This window comes from Alosa sapidissima, chromosome 3 (genome assembly GCF_018492685.1).
Source record: "Alosa sapidissima isolate fAloSap1 chromosome 3, fAloSap1.pri, whole genome shotgun sequence".
Taxonomy (NCBI): Eukaryota; Metazoa; Chordata; class Actinopteri; order Clupeiformes; family Clupeidae; genus Alosa; species Alosa sapidissima.
Window position 1 is genome coordinate 34,365,682 of NC_055959.1, and position 20,000 is coordinate 34,385,681.

At 45.2% G+C, this 20,000-nt stretch overlaps 1 protein-coding gene across 7 annotated transcripts in view; it reads left to right on the forward strand.

Annotated features, from left to right (window-relative positions):
- Positions 1 to 20,000, forward strand: part of ccser2b (coiled-coil serine-rich protein 2b) — an 83,604-nt gene that overhangs the window by 35,725 nt on the left and 27,879 nt on the right. For 6 of the 7 annotated variants that reach the window (XM_042085229.1, XM_042085228.1, XM_042085232.1 and 3 more), the window contains 3 exons: positions 9,449 to 9,548; positions 13,615 to 13,696; positions 17,236 to 17,443. In XM_042085229.1, coding sequence (XP_041941163.1) covers positions 9,449 to 9,548; positions 13,615 to 13,696; positions 17,236 to 17,443 — 390 coding nt within the window. The remainder of the gene's footprint in view (positions 1 to 9,448; positions 9,549 to 13,614; positions 13,697 to 17,235; positions 17,444 to 20,000) is intronic. The other variant, XM_042085230.1, reaches the window with a different exon arrangement.

The following is a 20,000-nucleotide window of genomic DNA, read 5'->3' on the forward strand; positions in this document are numbered from 1 at the left end:
TGACCTTTGACCTTAGTGTAGGTCTTTTCCTCTTGTGTGTATCTGATAAGAACTCCTTTGCTTGTCCACTGCTGTCGCCTGGACTACTGTGTACTATGAGTCCCCATCCCTGATGTAACATTATGGTTCTTATGTTATAAGGGCCGCCATCTCAGCCTGCACAGGCCTGCAGCTTTAGGCACCAGCCACTAGGTGGCAGTGTGGTGCCATCAGACAGGGCTTCCCTTCAGAGGTGGAGTTTGGCCTAGGTGCACAAAGACAGACACACACACACACACACACACACACACACACACACACACACACACTCTCACACACACACACACACAGACCCCCTTCCTCTCTTCTCCCCTCAGTTTCTCCTTTCTTCCTTTCTTTTCACTCCCCTGTTCTCTTCCCTCATTCATATCTCCTTTTCTCTTGTTTCTCTCTGGCATTCTTCCTCCTCCACTCTTCACACACATACATTTCATCACAATGTGTGCATGTAATCATATGTGTGTATATCTGTGTGTGTGTGTGTGTGTGTGTGTGTGTGTGTGTGTGTGTGTGTGTGTGTGTGTGTGTGTGGGTGTGTGGACCGTAAGCTGCTCTGATAGTGGATGACAGTTTGCTGAGCCCAGCCATCTTCCACTCCCTTTCCTCTCCCTCTCTCCCTTCCTCTTTCCCCCTCTCCACTCCTTCCTCCCTCTCCTTCTCTCCCCCTCTCCATCTCTCCGCTCCTTATTCCATCTTCTCTTCTTTCCTCTGCTTGATTTCTCTCCTTCATTTCTCTCCTTTTTCTCCTCTACTCTCCTTCTCTCCTTCATTTCTCTCCTTTTTCTCCTCTACTCTCCCCTCCTCTCCTATCCTCTTTTCTCCGCTCCTTATTCCCTCTTTTCTTCTGTCTCCTCTCCTCCTTTCATATCCCCTTCTCTTCTCTTCTCTTCTACTCCCCCTATCTCTTCCCTCCTCTCCTCTTTTCTCCTTCTTTTTCCTTTACTCGATTTCTCTTCTCTCTTCTCCTCCTCTTTCCTCTTCCTGATTTATCTCCTCTCCTTTCTTCTCTTCTCTTCTCTTCTCCTCCCCCTATCTCTCCCCTCCTCTCCTCTCTTCTCCTCCTCTCTTCTCTGCAGTGTGTGGTAGTGAGTTCATACACAGCATCTTGCAATGTTGTGTACACTGTTGTGCAAACGTTAATGGGACATTTGAATTCAGTTCAATTCATTTCAATTCAATTCAGTTACATTTAATTCATATGGTGTCAAACTAATTGAATTTGTCCAAGAGTGTTCCTGGACCTCTCTTGGGTGATGAGCAAGAAACAACTCCCAAGTAGCAGGATGAAACCTTGAGTGCTGCAGAGCAGGAGAAAGGGGGGGAGAAAGGTAGGGAGGGAGAGAGGGAAGGGGAGAGAGAGAGAGGGAGAGAGAGATGTAGGAGGGGAGGGGTGCAAAGGTAACGGAGGGGAGACTGAAGCGAAAATCAGAAGCAGCCAAATGGTTTTTGCACGTCTGTTTTGCACGTGTTTGCACGGCTCTCAAGACTGGAAGCTGATGTGACGTGGTGGAGAAATCAGTCTTGAACAGTACTGACGTAACGTGGTGGAGGAATCAGTCTTGAACAGTACTGACGTAACGTGGTGGAGGAATCAGTCTTGAACAGTACTGACGTAACGTGGTGGAGGAATCAGTCTTGAACAGTACTGACGTAACGTGGTGGAGAAATCAGTCTTGAACAGTACTGACGTAACGTGGTGGAGAAATCAGTCTTGAACAGTGCTGACGTAAAGCCTTCAACATACTCGCTACTCCCGACCGGTAGCGCGACAATGTGACGTCACGGGAGCGCCGTAACCATTTATACTCGCACGTGGTATAAATGTGTATAAACGTGGTACAAACACAATATTCTCCTGAATTGGCATTGGCCTCAATGGCAGTAAAAACTTCCCTCTGTGATGATACTTCAGACTTCGGTTGCTGCTATTCACAACTACCATCATTACAATCTAGTTTCCAAAGTGTGTGCAGCTAGATAGATAGATAGATAGATAGATAGATAGATAGATAGATAGATAGATAGATAGATAGATAGATAGATAGATTTAGCTAGCTGGCTGGTGCTGGTAGATGAGTTTGTGTAGCCTAATTTCCTAAGGTGGAAAGAGATTTTTTTCGGGTCCTTTGGTTGAAAATACATATCTTTGTTACCTTTTGCAGGATTATTGGCATGTCCCTGGGTCCTAGTTCTTTCATCTTAATTCTCTCTGTTACATCTCTCTCTGGTAGCTTCATTAACTTATCCAGCAAACTATTTAAAAATCACAAACTCTCGCTGGTAACCTAGCCAGGTGAATTTCCCTCTCTTCTCTAACTGACTATTCAAACATCGTGTTTATTTAAGATGTGGGCTAGGCTATATGAAATGCCTGAATGTGGTTGATGTCTGTATACAGGCATGCATGCTCCCTGATCTTGGCTTCAAGCTCATCCTGCTTGTCGCGCGCATCTGAAAAAAAATCTCCTGTGCACGACCTGCCTGCGCGAGGCTGAAATTTCTCGTGCGACAGAGGAAATTACGCAATTTTGACGTCACATTGTTGCGCTACCGGTCGGGAGTGCCGAGTATGTAGCACCCTTCATGTGGTGGAGGAATCAGTCTTGAACAGTACTGACGTAACGTGGTGGAGGAATCAGTCTTGAACAGTACTGACGTAACGTAGGGGAGGAATCAGTCTTAAACAGTACTGACGTTGTGGTCAAAATTAATCCAAGACAACTGATGTAAGACTGCAGCTTTATTCTCGACGCCGGGAGCATGTTACCCACATGAAATGTCAAAGTAACAAGCCCCCACATCTGTGGGTGAAGCCAACTCTTATACCCTTACCCCACACCCATGGAAAATCACAAGTTGTCACCCTCCAGTGATCACTTAACCATCTGGTATTTTAACAGATATAAGAAATGTTTACGACCCCCCATCCTGAGGGTTACCCACAGTTCGGTGACACAGGGGTTAATTTAACTAAACATTCCAACATAGGAGTTTCAGAAAACACAAGGGTCAAAAATAAAAATTATCCCACAACGTAACGTGGTGGAGGAATCAGTCTTGAACAGTACTGACGTAACGTGGTGGAGGAATCAGTCTTGAACAGTACTGACGTAACGTGGTGGAGGAATCAGTCTTGAACAGTACTGACGTAACGTGGTGGAGGAATCAGTCTTGAACAGTACTGACGTAACGTAGGGGAGGAATCAGTCTTGAACAGTACTGACGTAACGTGGTGGAGAAATCAGTGTCGAACAGTGCTTAAAGGAGAATTCCGGTGTGATATTGACCTAAAGTGTATCGAAACATGATACCGACTGTGAACGTATGTCTCATAGCCCATCTCGGCTTGTCCCCTGCACTCCAAAATCTGGCGCTAGTTAGCCGATGCTACCAACATCTTTTTCAATAGTGGTGCTTCGGCATCGGGCTAGCCATGCAAATAAATCACTGTTTTACACCCATTTACGAGGCTCAATGTATCTCCACACTTCATTGGTAGACTTCCGAGGGCCCTGACATTTAAAACGAGACATTGAGAACTTTGAAAAAGCACTGGTAGTTTACTTACAAGACGATTTATACAGACAGTATCTTCACGAAGTTTAGCGTTTGCAGCCATCTTGAATTTAGTCACGATAAGTCGAGCAACGAGTAAGAATGAACAGCTATGATAAGGGATCAGATTCCAAAAATAATTCAGTGGAAATGCATGGATTCCAGTTGCTGCTACTGGAAGAAACTGGAATCTGGTTCTCAATGTCTCGTTTTAAATGTCAGGGCCCTAGGAAGTCTACCAATGAAGTGTGGAGATACATTGAGCCTCGTAAATGGGTGTAAAACAGTGATTTATTTGCATGGCTAGCCCGATGCCGAAGCACCACTACTGAAAAAGTTGTTGGTAGCATCGGCTAACTAGCGCCAGATTTTGGAGTGCAGGGGACAAGTCGAGATGGGCTATGAGACATACGTTCACACTCGGTATCATGTTTCAATACACTTTAGGTCAATATCACACCGGAATTCTCCTTTAACTATTGTCATCTCTATCTAGCTGTGGTGTCCACATCTCATTTGTTTAGAACTGAATTGGTGGCAGTGGTCACACATGGCTCTTTTAAGTATAAGTAAGTATATATATTTTTTTGATCCCGTGAGGGAAATTTGGTCTCTGCATTTAACCCAATCGGTGAATTAGTGAAACACAAACAGCACACAGTGAACACACAGTGAGGTGAAGCACACACTAATCCCGGCGCAGTGAGCTGCCTGCTTCAACGGCGGCGCTCGGGACCAGTGAGGGGTTAGGTGCCTTGCTCAAGGGCAATTCAGCCGCGGCCCACTGGTCGGTGCTCGAGCCGGCAACCCTCCGGTTACAAGCCCAGAGTGCTAACCAGTGGGCCACGGCTGCCCCAACAGTGGGCCACGGCTGCCCCGTTTTAAAGCAGGAATGGCTGTAGTAGACATTTGTAAAGTGCTCATCTACGAGATGTTTCAAGTGCTACTCATGCTGAAGTAATCAATGCCAGAGATGGAGCAAGGGGAACAGCATCAGGCTGAACTAATCAATGCCAGAGATGGAGCAAGGAGAACAGCATCAGTGCTCACAGATGAGCAGCAGTTTGCATTGTGTAAGGGGAAGCATAGTGTGTGTGTGTGTGTGTCTTGTGTGTGTGTGTGTGTGTGTGTGTGTGTGTGTGTGTGTGTGTGTGCCCACGGCTAAATGCTTGAACAAGCCTCCATTATGTTTTAGATTCTTTGTGGGGAAGCCATTTACTACTACAACGGCAGCTACACTACTACACTACTACAATGGCAGCAATTGCTCTGGCAAAAAAAGTGAAATGAAATGGCAGCGAGTGTTTGAGGTTTGTGTGTGTGTGTGTGCGTGTGCGTGTGTGTTGGAGGTCTGGTCCCCACATGAGGTCTTCATTTGTTTTGTGGCAGTAAAGACCTCATGTGGGGATGAAAGTGGCTGAAGGTTGTGAAACGAGGGCAACTGCAACAGTACTGGACCCTTGAAAGTCTTCTTTGCACACGCGCACACACACACACACACACACACACACACACACACACACACACATACACACACACACACACACACAGCACAGCACACACACATACTCTTGTTTTCTTTCTTCTGATTATATATTACGAAATTGTGTTTTGATGGATAGTTTTAATGTGTTTTTAATGTGTTAAAGTAAACAAGAGAAGAGGTGCCCATGGTGTGGACCTGCATCGTGTTGGTGCCTGATCCATGTCCAAGGACCGCACCACACCAGCAGCAGTCTTACCCCACCATGCCACCGCACCACCACCAGCAGTCTTACCCCACCATGCCACCACCAGCAGTCTTACCCCACCATGCCACCACACCACCAGCAGCAGTCTTACCCCACCATGCCACCACACCAGCAGCAGCAGCAGTCTTACCCCACCATGCCACCAGCAGTCTTACCCCACCATGCCACCACACCACCAGCAGCAGTCTTACCCCACCATGCCACCACACCACCAGCAGCAGTCTTACCCCACCATGCCACCACACCAGCAGCAGCAGTCTTACCCCACCATGCCACCACACCAGCAGCAGCAGTCTTACCCCACCATGCCAGCAGCAGTCTTACCCCACCATGCCTCTAACACTCATCAAAATCCTGACAAACTTGACAGGAGTTTCCGAACTGTAAGGCGTATTTGACCATGGACTAGTCTGGACGAGGGTGATTGAGTTGTGGCCCTGTGCTGTGTTACTGGACGAGGGTGAGGGAGTTGTGGCCCCGTGCTGTTATTGCAGACCCCAGCCTCAGCCTTGTGTGTGTGTGTGTGTGTGTGTGTGTGTGTGTGTGTGTGCTGCCCCCCAGCCTTAGCCCTGTGTGTGTGTGTGTGTGTGTGTGTGTGTGTGTGTGTGTGTGTGTGTGTGTGTGTGTGTGTGTGTGTGTGTGTGTGTGTGTGCTGCCCCCCAGCCTCAGCCCTGTGTGTGTGTGTGTGTGTGTGTGTGTGTCCTGCCCCCCACCCCAGCCTCAGCCCTGTGTGTGTGTGTGTGTGTGTGTGTGTGTATCTCAGCCCTGTCTCCTATAGAGTGCTGGGTTTAGCAATGCTGGGTTTAGCAGCGCTCCTATAGAGTGCTGGGTTTAGCAGTGCTGGGTTTAGCAGTGCTGGGTTTAGCAGTGCTCTAATAGAGTGCTGGGTTTAGCAGTGCTCCTGTAGAGTGCTGGGTTTAGCAGTGCTGGGTTTAGCAGCGCTCCTATAGAGTGCTGGGTTTAGCAGTGCTGGGTTTAGCAGCGCTCCTATAGAGTGCTGGGTTTAGCAGTGCTGGGTTTAGCAGTGCTGGGTTTAGCAGTGCTTCTGCTCCTGAATTCCGTTAGCCGTCCTCCGCCGCCTGCTGGAAATGGGGCGCTGCCAGCAACAAAAATTTAATTTCCTGCCAACGCGGCCTTGTGTGACTAAGCCCTTCTGGTGGCGGTGTGTGTGTGTGTGTGTGTTTGTGTGTCGGGTGTGTGTTTATGTAGGAATGTGTTGTTTAGGGGAGGATAGAGGTGTGTGTGTGTGTGTGTGTGTGTGTGTGTGTGTGTGTGTGTGTGTGTTTGGGGTCTTGGGGATTTTGGTTTTGATGGGATGGGGCAGCAGGTATGGAGCAGTCAGTAGATTATATAGATAATCCATGTGAAAACAGATTCCACTTCTCCGTGTCTCTTTTTCTTCTCTCTCTCTCTCTTGCTCTCACTCTCTCTCTCTCTTGCTCTCTCTCTCTCTCAGACTCTCCCTCTCTCTCTCTTTCTCTCTCAGACTCTGTCTTTTTTTATCTCTCTCTCTCTCTCAGACTCAATTCAATTCAATTCAAGGTTGCTTTATTAGCATGACTGTAAGTAAGTACAGTGTTGCCAAAGCACAATTAAAACAGCATAACAATTAGAACTAAGACTCTCTCTCTCTCTCTCTCTCTCTCTCTCTCCCTCTATGCGATTGCAGAGCCATTCTTCTCTGAAACAACATTGGTGACAAAACGACACCCATTTGCCCAGACCTTGTCCACAAAAGGGCTGAATCAAACAGCCAGGCGATGCTGTGTGCTCCAGAGAGCCTGTGATAGGAAGTGCTTTTGTGCCTGAAGGCTTGAACATATTGATTTGTTCCCTTGACCTGCTGCCAGACTATATCTCCAGGCATTAAAATAAAACCAGACAATACACATCTTAGCTAACAAAAGCCAAGTGCCATCTAAAAATGAGGAATTCTATTTCACATTATTTAAGATTTCTGTCAATCAATAAATCAAAGCATTTATCTTAATTAATTATTATTTATCATTTATTACAGTGCATGAAAATGCACTGTACTGTTCTTCCAAGGCTTTTTCTTCTGATTATTCTTCTTCTAACGCATTTAATGCAGCTTCAACCGTTTAACGTAGAAACTTCATTCAAACTATGTTACATAGGTCTTACTTAGGACATGTGGGCTTTGTATTTTTCATCTTTGTAACTTTTATACTTTTTAAACTATTAATTAACCCTTTAAACTACTGAACTTTTTAACTGTTCAGCCATCGTAACTGTTACTTGTCATCAACTATGACTCCTACCCACTGTAGCTAGTTAGCATGGTTAACATAGTTAGCATTGTTAGCATTTTTAGCAAAACTGCTAAAAATGATTAGCTAGGTTAGCTAAGTAACATGATTAACATAGTTAGCATGTTAACATTGCTAGCATGCTAGTTAACATAGTTAGCATAACTGCTAAAAATGATTAGCTAGGTTAGCTAAGTCACATGGTTAACATAGTTAGCATGTTAGCATTGTTAGCATACTAGTTAGCATAGTTAACATAACTACTAAAATGATTAGCTAGGTTAGCTAAGTCACATGGTTACCATAGTTAGCATTTTAGCATTGTTAGCATGCTAGTTAGCATAACTACTAAAAATGATAAGTTAAGTTAGCTAAGTCACATTGTTAGCATAATTATCATTTTTGACAAAACTATTAGAAAACATTAGCATAAGTTAGCTAAGTAATATGGTTAGCATAGTTAGCATTGTTAGCATAACTGCTAAAAATTAATAGTTAAGTTAGCTAAGTCACATGGTTAGCATGGTAACATTCTTAGTATTTTAGCATAACTGCTATAAATTATTAGCTTATTATATTAGCTTATTATAAGTTAGCCAAGTCACATAGTTAGGATTGTTAACATAGTTAACAGCATTAGCATTATTAACATCTTTAAAAAAACTGCTAGAAAACATTAGCTAAATTTAACTAAGTTAAGTAACTTGGTTAGCATTATTATCTTTGTCAACATAGTTAGCATAACTGCTAGCAAACATTAGAGCCATTCCAACTGTCAGTTATCGTCAACTATCTACCTAAATAATTTAACCATTTAAACTATCCACCTATTTAACTGTTCAGTCATTCCAACTATATTAAACCTCATCTACCTAGCAACCAATATAGTTTGTTTTTACTCTGTATGATATTTTACATCATATTTTTGCATTTTCATGCACTGTATTTCCTTCAGGAAATGCTTTTCTAGTTTAAATTATTATTTATCTTTTAAATAAATCCCCCCACAGCTCTCTCCGTCTTCCTGTTTTTACTTTCTTTTTTCTATCGTACACTTTCTTTTTTTTGGTTTTCTTTCATTCTTTCTTTTCTTATGTCTATCCATCTATCTATCTATCCATCTCTACATCCATGCATCCCCCCACTCTCTGTCCCTGTCTTTGTAAAGTGGAGTTTGACTGTGTGCCACCATGCGGTTCCGTGCGGTTCCCATCGTGTCTTTGTGTGCAGCCTTTGCAGTGTGCTCTGGGGCTGGTAATCTGCTGCGCTCTGCTCTGCTCTGCTCTGCTCTGCTCTCAGAGAACTTTGCTCTCTTGGTGCAGGCGGGTGGTGGGGCTGGGGGAGGCCAGGGGCGGTGTGTGGCAGTGTGGGGCAGGGCAGGGGGAGGGCAGGGGCAGTGTGGGGCGGTTCGGGGCCCGTCTTTGTGGATTAATGAGGCTTTGATTTCTCCCTGCAAGAGCCCGACTCAGGCTGAGTGTGACTTGGGGCCCCGGAGCGGAGCTCTGCTTCTGCTTCTGTGGGGATTTCCATTCACTAAAGACAGAAGAGGGGAAAGAAAGACCGAACAAAAAGACACCAAAAGAGACAGAGATTCAGAACTGTATGCAGAGAGAGAGAGAGAGAGAGTCTGTGGCTGTGGCTAACTCTCTCTTTTGTGATTGCCAGGCATGCCAAACCCGCAGTGGACCTGGAGAAACACTTGCTAAAGGTCGCCTGCTGAGCTTTCACATTATCTCACTTTTTTTTGCTCTTTTCTCTTTCTGCTGTCTCTCTCTCTCTCTCTCTCTCTCTCTCTCTCTCTCTCTCTCTCTTCTTTTGAATTGTCTCCTCAAGGACATCCTCAACAATCTGGACAACTTGGAGCCCTGCGACCTGGAAGAAGATGACCTCATGTTGGACGTGGACCTGCCTGAGGACGCCTCCCTGCACAGTGGTGAGTCACCCAGGGGTCAGGGGGTGAAAGGTCACAATGATGTCACATCACATGTCACATGTGTTATAGTCAAGGAAACGGGTGGTGGTGTGTGTGTGTGTGTGTGTGTGTGTGTGTGTGTGTGTGTGTGTTTGGGGGTGGGGGTATATGAGTATATAGTGATATATGACTGGTTACGTTTCTCTAGTTCTTTGCTTCATACAGCATGCACATATAGTAGGGGTATTTATCTCACTATTGTTAATAAGTAGCATGCACTTGGATAATACACTTAGCAGTTAACCAGCCCACACATACATAACCGATAGCATATAACAGATTTGCCATGTTGCCTCACAAAACTGGTGCAGACAGAACTCTCTTAAGTTGTGTGGAGGTGATTGGTCTCCTCTCTAGAGTTGTGTGGAGGTGATTGGGGAGGTGATTGAGCTCTTCTCTAGAACTGTGTGAAGGTGATTGGGGAGGTGTTTGAGCTCTTCTCTAGAGTTGTGTGGAGCTTATTGGGGAGGTGATTGAGCTCTTCTCTAGAGTTGTCTGGAGGTGATTGAGCTCCTCTCTAGAGTTGTGTGGAGGTGATTGAGCTCTTCTCTAGAGTTGTGTGGAGGTGATTGGACTCCTTTCTAGAGTTGTGTGGAGGTGATTGGGGAGGTCATTGGGGAGGTGATTGAGCTCCTTTCTAGAGTTGTGTGGAGGTGATTGGACTCCTCTCTAGAGTTGTGTGGAGGTGGTTGGGGAGGTGATTGGACTCCTCTAGAGTTGTGTGGAGGTGATTGAGCTCCTCTAGACTTGTGTGGAGGTGATTGGACTCCTTTTTAGAGTTGTGTGGAGGTGATTGGACTCCTTTCTAGAGTTGTGTGGAGGTGATTGGGGAGGTGATTGAGCTCTTTTCTAGAGTTGTGTGGAGGTGATTGGGCTCCTCTCTAGAGTTGTGTGGAGGTGATTGGGGAGGTGATTGGACTCCTCTAGAGTTGTGTGGAGGTGATTGGACTCCTCTAGAGTTGTGTGGAGGTGATTGAGCTCCTCTAGACTTGTGTGGAGGTGATTGGACTCCTCTCTAGAGTTGTGTGGAGGTGATTGGGCTCCTCTCTAGAGTTGTGTGGAGGTGATTGGGCTCGCTCTCCGAAAGTTCTGGAAAGAAATTCCTCTTCCACAGAGGCACCTGTCAGTAAGCCTCGGTCCAGCTTGGAGCAGCTCTCATGCAGGGCAGCTTAGCTAAAGAGACTGTATTGCACTCTCTCAGTGCGCCACTTGCACACACAGACGAGCTGTTACTGTCATGACACACTGTTGTTGAAGAACACAGGAGTAGGCTGCTAGCATCTGTCACAGGAGATGTGTGTGTGTGTGCGTGTGCGTGTGCGTGTGCGTGTGCGTGTGTGTGTGTGTGTGTTATGGAGTACCTGGGCAATACAATGATCAAGAAATCAAGTAGAATAGCTCCAATGCTTCTCTCCCCCTTAGCCCTCCAATGCGTTAGAGAGGCTGTGAAGCAGGAGGGGTGAGAGGCATGAGCTGAGATTGCTATAGGGGCGCTGAGATTACCCAGGGGCCTACTCACTATGGGGGGATGAGATTACCCAGGGGCCTGCTCACTATGGGGGGGTGAGATTACTCAGGGGCCTGCTTACTATGGGGCCGGCATCGAGGCGCTGCTTGGCAAATTGCAGGCGCATCACAAAGAAAATAGTCCTGCAATCTTCTTTTTGAAAAAGAAATGTGTGTGGCGTCATTTCATCCTGGAGACTGTGTGTGTGTGTGTGTGCTCAGTGCTTTTCACCAGGCTCAGATTGGTGCTGTTTGTGATAGGGTTGTTAGCGTGTGTGTGTGTTAGGGTAGGTGGTCACTCCTGCTGTGATGGCTGCATCTTTCTAAGAGCAGACACACACACGCATGCAGGCATCCTGTGGTTCTAGAACCTTGAGCGGCTAAGCGGCTGTGTGTGTGTGTGTGTGTGTGTGTATGTATGTGTGGATGGGTACATGCGTGGGAAGGTGCATGCATGTGTGTGTGTGGTGTGCTTGTGTATGTGTGTGGTGCGTGTGGGTGGCTGCGTGTGTGTCTGTGTATGTGGTGTGGGTGGATTTGTGTGGCATGGGTGGATGCGTGTGTGTGTCAAGTAAAGTTTATGTATATAGCGCATTTCATACACAGAGGTCATTCAATGTGCTTTACATAAACACAAGCAAACAGGAATAGCTAATAAAAACATAGAAGGGCAATAGTTTAAAAGTGTTTAAAAAGTAATAATTAGAACACATAAAAGCACAAAAGGGCAATAGTTTAAAAGTGTTTAAAAAGTAATAATTAAAATACATAAAAAGGGCAATAGTTTAAGTCTTAAGTGTTTAAAAAGTAAAAATTAAAATACATAAAAAAACAACATAAAATAATTATACTAGTCAAGCATATTAGTGTATAGCAGCACTCTATAGAGATTCTTGAAGTAGTCCCAAACTGTGCGCGCACATACTGTATATATTCCCTTTCAGAGTCAAAATGGCCGCCCACAGGGCTCAATAGTCCCCCTCGTGGAGTATTAACACCCAAAATAGTTAACTCAGAGTCTCAGAGAAACCCAGTAGAGCTGTAGCTCTCAATCCGTAAAGAGTGAGCTGTTACACTCTGACTATGCCCGATCTGTCTATTCTGTTAGAATGACAGCACAACGACTTCACACAATCCCCTTTTGCCCAACTAAGGACAGCAGTAGTACTACAAGGAGCAATAGTACTCACCCGAAGAGTGCTCTGTGAACTGAGTAATGAGGATCTTACCACAAACAGCACTCAGACATGTTGCCTTTAACACAGAAGCACAAAGCAGTACAAACTCACATGCAGGATGACGTGACACACATACACATAACCCATGGGTCAGAACAGATAAAAACTTCAGCTGAAAGACAGTCTGTGTGTGTGTGTGTGTGTGTGTGTGTGTGTGTGTGTGTGTGTGTGTGTGTGTGTGTGCGCGTGTGCCTTGGGTGGATGTATGTGTGTGTGTGTGCGTGTGTGTGTGTGTATATATGTGGCGTAGGTGGATGCGTGTGTGTGGTGTGTGTGTGCTTGTGTGTGTGTGTGTGTGTGTGTGTGTGTGTGGCGTGGGTGGATGCATGTGTATATCTGTGTGTGTGTGTGTGTGTGAGAGAGACTGGTGGATGGGGAATCCTCCTTGTCAGAGGCAACACACACCCATATGGGAAGAGAGCGAGGAGGCCGCTAAGTGCGGATGATTTCTTGATTACCCATAATTCTCCTGGTGCTCCGGATGGAGGCGGACGGGCAGCTTTGATGTAGCTGTCCTGAGGGACGGTCGGCACGGCGATGCGCTTATCAGCCGCTCGTGATTAGCTGTGATATCTCACTGTGCTGGGTCGCCCCAGCAACCGCTCCCGGCTGACTGATGCCGTTTGTGTTGTTGTGTTGGAGGCGCCATCATGCCAGGGGTTAGGCAGATGCTTTGACGCGCGCACACGTGTGTGTGTGTGTATCTGTTTGTGTATCTGATATCAAGCAGTGTATGTACACATTAGTTTTGCTCAAACTTCGATGTCAGTTGCAAAGTATTTTGATGTTTCTTTTTATATGTGAGTTTGGGTGCCTGCTCTAGAGATAGGGAAAGGCCAAGAGAGATAGTGTGTGTGTGTGTGTGTGTGTGTGTGTGTGTGTGTGTGTGTGTGTGTGTGTGTGTGTTGGCTGTCTGCCTTAAGAGAGGGAAAGGCCAAGAGTGCTAGAGAGCCAAAGAACTATAGAGAAAAAGAAAAAGTTTGTCCCTCTACACTTCCCATAGATGATGCTCTTGCTTGTGGTAATGGATGCTGATGCTGCTTGATTGGCTCTTTCCACTCATGTCTGCTGTGATTGGCTCTTTCCACTCATGTCTTCTGTGATTGGCTCTTTCCACTCATTTCTGCTGTGATTGTCTCTTTACACTAATGTCTGCTGGTTCCTCTTGTACTTGATGCCAGTTTGTGTGTTTCTGTAATGTACTGTATGTTGATGTAGTTTCTGTAATGTATGTCTGATGATGTAGTTTTTCCTGGAGCTCATGCCAGCACTTCCTGTTGCAGAGGCTGATGGGAGATGCCACTGGAGGAAGATGCAGCAGCAGCTGTGGGCTAGACAGGAGCTCCTGCACAACAACAATAACAGGTGAGAGATACACACATACACACACACACACACACACAGATACACACACACACACACACACACACACACACACACACACACACACACACATACCAACATCTACAAGCATACACACACTAAAAGACTAACACACACACAGACATGTATGCAAGGACCCATCAACATCACCTCTCTTACAATGGAGAACTTTGATCACACATTGTCTCCTCTTGGCAAACCCATAATATTCTGTTGCTGTAATGGTGTGTGTGACTGTGTGTTTCCACACACACACACACACACACACACACACACACACACACACACAGCGTGAGTGCATTATTATGCCTGCAGCACTGGTGGTAAATGGCCAATAATTATGATTTATTTCACACGCCTCCCTCATCCAAACCTCCCCAAAGGTTACCGAATAAATCACAATTTTGGGTAAACTGTGTGTGTGTGTGTGTGTGTGTGTGTGTGTGTGTGTGTGTGTGTGTGTAAGTGTGTGTGTGTGTGTGTGTGTGTGTGTGTAAAGCGCGAAAGAAAATGAGAGGGAGAGAAAGAGAGAGAAAAGAGAGAGAAAGTGTGTGTGCGTGCTGGCTTTCTGATTGAGTGTGTGCGTGTTTTTGTTTGTGTGCGTGTGTGTGTGTGTGTTAGTTTCACAAATCTTATTGTTCTGCACCTGTGTGGTATGCTGGATCGGCATTTTATCCCCAGCCCTCTTGAAAGAGCCCCAGTAATGGACCCCTCCCCCACACACACACACACACACACTCACACTAACACACACACATGTACACAAGCATCCTGTGCAGAGCTGCAGAGCTGCACACACACACTAACACACACACATGTACACAAGCATCCTGTGCAGAGCTGCAGAGCTGCACACACACACACACACACACACACACACACACACACACACACACACACACACACACACACACACACACACACACGTACACAAGCATCCTGTGCAGAGCTGCAGAGCTGCACACACACACACACACACACACACACACACACACACACACACACACACACACACACACACACACACACACACGTACACAAGCATCCTGTGCAGAGCTGCACACACACACACACACACACACACACACACACACACACACACACACACATGTACACAAGCATCCTGTGCAGAGCTGCACACACACACACACACACACACACACACACACTAACACACACTAACACACACACATGTACACAAGCATCCTGTGCAGAGCTGCAGAGCTGCACACACACACACACACACACTAACACACACACATATACACAAGCATCCTGTGCAGAGCTGCAGAGCTGCACACACACACACACACACACTAACACACACACATGTACACAAGCATCCTGTGCAGAGCTGCAGAGCTGCACACACACACACACACACACACACACACACACACACACACACACACACACACACTAACACACACACATGTACACAAGCATCCTGTGCAGAGCTGCAGAGCTGCACAAACACACACACACACACACACACTAACACACACACATGTACACAAGCATCCTGTGCAGAGCTGCAGAGCTGCACACACACACACACACACACACACACACACACACTAACACACACACATGTGCACAAGCATCCTGTGCAGAGCTGCGGAGCTGCAGCAGAACCAGACGCATCTCCAGTCCGTCGGAACCCTCCAGCGAGCACACACACACACACACACACACACACACACACACACACACACACACACTAACACACACACAGGCACACACACACACACACACACACACACACACACACACACACACACACACACACACACTAACACACACACAGGCACACACACACACACTAACACACACACACACACACACACACACACACACACACACACACACTAACACATGGACACATCTCCAGTCCATCGGAACTCTCCAGTGAGCACGTAAAGCTCACAATGTAGCCATTATCTGAACGCTGATTTATGCACTGCGAAAAAAAACTTTACCTTAAAAGTTTAGTTTTGCAAATTGTTGTATTTATGAGTGTGAAAACTAAAATGTCTCTGGTTTAGTCCTGAAGAGCTATGGTGCTGGGCTAGTACTACCTAGACACACACACACACACACACACACACACACACACACACACACTTGTTTTAAGCTGTTTTTGTTTCCTCCTCTCCCCCTTGTTCTTGTTGCCATGGTGAAACTGAGCTACTGAGGGCAATGTGAGTTTAGTGGAGACACACAAACTAGCTTTCCAAAATCACACACACGCACTATGCATCCAGGTACACTCACCTTTGCTAACATAGACAAACACACACCTTCATACACACTGGGTATGTACATGTGTATATGTGTGTTTTTATATGTATGTGTGTGTGTGTGCGTTTGTGACAGACGTGTTGAGTCAGGTGTGTGTGTGTGTCTGTGTGTGACCGACGTGTTGAGTGAGGTCTGGTGTGTGTGTGTGTGTGTATGTATGTGTGTGTGTGTGTGTGTGACCGACGTGTTGAGTGAGGTGTGGTGTGTGTGTGTGTGTGTGTGTGTGTGTGTGTGTGTGTGTGTGTGTGTGTGTGTGTGTGTGTGTGTGTGTGTGTGGGACCGACGTGTTGAGTGAGGTGTGGTGTGTGTGTGGTGTGGTGTCTGATTACGGGCGCCTGTGTTGTTCTCAGCTGTCTGTCACAGTCACAGAATATTCTGGCTGATACTTCTTTCTTTTTTTTCTCTCTTTCTATCTCTCTCTCTCCCTCTCTGTTTCTCTGTCTCTCTCTCTCCCTCTCTGTCTCTCTATCGCTCTTTCTCTCCCCCTCTCTCCCTCTCTTTCTCTCCCCCTCTCTCCCTCTCTCTCTCTCTCTCTCTCTCTCTCTCTCTCTCTCTCTCTCTCTCTCCACACTAATCTTTTACATGTTTACATCTTCTTCCATTCTGTCCCATCTCTCATTCTAGTTCACTTATTGCTATTCCCTCCATTTTGCTTTCTCTGCATCTTCTCTTCTCATTATGTCTCTCCCTCCATACCACACCATACTCATCCATCCCCTTCTCCCCCCCTCCCTCTCTCTCTCTCTCCCCCCCTCCCTCTCTCCCCCCCTCTCTCTCCCTCTCCTTTATTTCAATTCAGTTCAAGAAAGCTTTATTGGCACAAATGTTTCAGTAATATTCTTGCCAAAGCTCAATTACATGTACACATAGAAGGAGAAGTATATTGAACAGAATTGGTAAATTAAGGAAGACAAATGAATTGAGTGTCTGTTTGCTTTATTAGCATGACTGTAAGTACAGTGTTGCCAAAGCACAATTAAAACAGCATAACAATTAAAACAGTAACATGTAACATGAAAAATTGTGTATATACCCTCACTTTCTCTCTCTCTTTCATACACACACATACACACACACGTAGGCATGTGATCACACACACACACACACACACGCATACTGTACACACACACAGAGAGAGCATACACATTGTAATACATTGGATTAAGTACAGACATTAGTTCGGGCATTGCGACTCACTTTCTGTCTCTCTCTGTGTGCAGTAGAGATGGGGTTCTGGAGACGCTGGATGCTCTAGATGGTCTGGATGCTCTAGATGGTCTAGAAGTTCTGGACGGGCTGGACGAGCTGGACGTTCTGGACGTTCTGGACGTGGATCACGTGTCTCTGGACGAGCTGACCCTCCAGCACATGGCCCAGGACTGCACCTCAGTCAAGAATCAGCTGCTCCAGCTCAAACAGCTGCTACAGGTAACACACGCACGCACGCACGCGCACACAAACGCACGCACACACACCAGACACACACAAACACACACACACACACACACACACACACACACACACACACACACACACACACACACACCAGACACACACAAACACAAACACACAAGCATGCACACACACACACACACACACACACACACACACACACACACACACACACACACACACACCAGACACACACAAACACAAAACACACAAAATCACCACGAGGCAAATAATTCCAGACTTTCCATGTCAAACTTAATCCAGTAAAGGAGAAAAGGTCAATAGGCCTAAATATAATTGTTCAGTTTGGTAGTGTTCAGGAGTCTGATTGCTGCAGTAAAAAACATCATTGGAAATGTGTCTTTTTACACAAAAAAACATAATCTTTTCCCTCATATTTGGCGTGTCCAACCCAATACCAAATACATTGCCTACATGTGTGAAGAAGAAATCATTGTATACAAAATATACAGTTACATAATCCGAATGCATTCCATAAGTGAACAGACTGACAGACCAACGTCTGATGGGAGACAAGATGGCGTTAAAATGCATTAAGACTACCGTATTTTCCGGACTATAAGTCACACTTTTTTTCATAGTTTGGCTGGTCCTGCGACTCAGGTGCAACATATATATATTTATATATATGTTTTTTTCCTCTTTATGACACATTTTTTGACTGGTGCGACTTATACTCCGGTGCGACTTATAGTCCGGAAAATACGGTAAATGGCAACGCATTGATCTGTGATGGCCCTGACCAGGGTAGGTATTTCACGGCGGCCACGACGGCCATGGCCGTCGTAGCCCCTTGTGTTGGCCGTGACGCCCCTTTGAAAATCAGAGGTTTACAGGCCACGGTGGCCTTGGTGCCCCCTTCTTTAAATATTCTGCTTTGCGTCCTACTAATAGCGATATATATTTAGCCTATGGCCTGTCAATAATCTTAGCATTCACAGCGCAAATTACGCAGTGGAGAAAGTGACAGCGCAAGAAAGAAAGTGCGTCCAAATTAACCCATTCTTCTCAGTTGAACTACTCGCGAAGTAGCCTACTCATCACACAGACATCACAAGTATCACATGAATGAGCTTTTTCTCAGCTTTTAAACGATGTTAGCCGCTAATTGCTGTGGTGAACGGTTCGCGAGAAAAGTAAATATCATTCAATTTAATCATAAATTCTACTGAAGGTTTTGCGTCCATCTCCCTACCCATTCATCTCGGTGGAATACTTCACGAACCCTTCGTTTAACATATGACAAACCATATATCAGAATAAACAGCAGACCTTACCGAACAGAAAGGTGTAAAACAGTCCGTTCCAGACTAATCCCGTTTTGAATTTGCAGTAAATTTCAACATACATGGATGTCTCCAAATTTGGGATTTAAGTTTTACACTGTGTTTAAATTGTTCCACATCATTTCATAACGGGCCAAATACAAAATAAATATTACAAATGTCGCCTAGATATCGGTAAATCAGAGGACAGCTGACAATAAGAGTTTGTGAAAGTAGCCTTAATGATCACAAAATGCTAAGCATGTATCTAGGCTATTTGAGTTTCTTAAAGCTGAGCTGTGCTTAAATTGTTCAATACATGATTTCATAACAGGCCAAATACAAAATAAATGTTAAATATAGCCTAGATATCTGAAAATATTAGATGATCAAATGATTTACAGTTATATGTAATATGTCATGTTTTATGTTTTTGTAATGTTTCATACAGTGATGCAGGTCTACTGCAGTGAATACAACTTTGATCATTTTTATAGCATACTACTGTATAGTTAACTTTGGCCTTGGTGCCCTGACATGTGGCCTTTGTGCCCCCCACCAAATATGCCCAACTGAAGGCCAAGTGGCCTTGCCCCTACAATGGTGAAATTCCAAGCCTGGCCCTGACTCAACTGTATGAACAACACTTTGTTTCAAAAATGCTCCAACGATGTTAAGCCTACATCATCGCAACGACTCTGACAAATTGTTGCTACCGATAACAGTACTGTTTGCCCAAAAACGTAACAATATTACCGTACCGATCAATCACAGACCGATAATAACATAATTCTGGTCCTCGATACCCATCCCGCTATGTCATATGCTATCTTTGACATCATTTACTATAAACTAAAAATAGCCGTCTTATAACTGCTGAAGTTTTATTGGTTTTTAACAAGAAAGAAATTATTTCTGGTGTTCTCTTTTAAACCTCATTCATCAGATGATAAATATATTAGGATATTCAAAGCTTTTTTGGACCCTGACAGATTTGCATGCTCCTGATGTAAAATTCAATATGTTTTTATGCACTTCTGTAATTGCCTATAAGTCAAAACCATATGATGAATATTCTCTGAAGATGTGCAACGAGGCTGCATGAAGGCTAGATGTGCAACTAGGCTGCCGAAGTTATGCTTCGTCTGATACACACTGTAGAAATCTGGGGTATTTCTGTATGTATTCTGATGTGTTCATCTGTGTTACTTTTGTGTTACTTTTGTGTGTAGTAGAGACATGGAGAG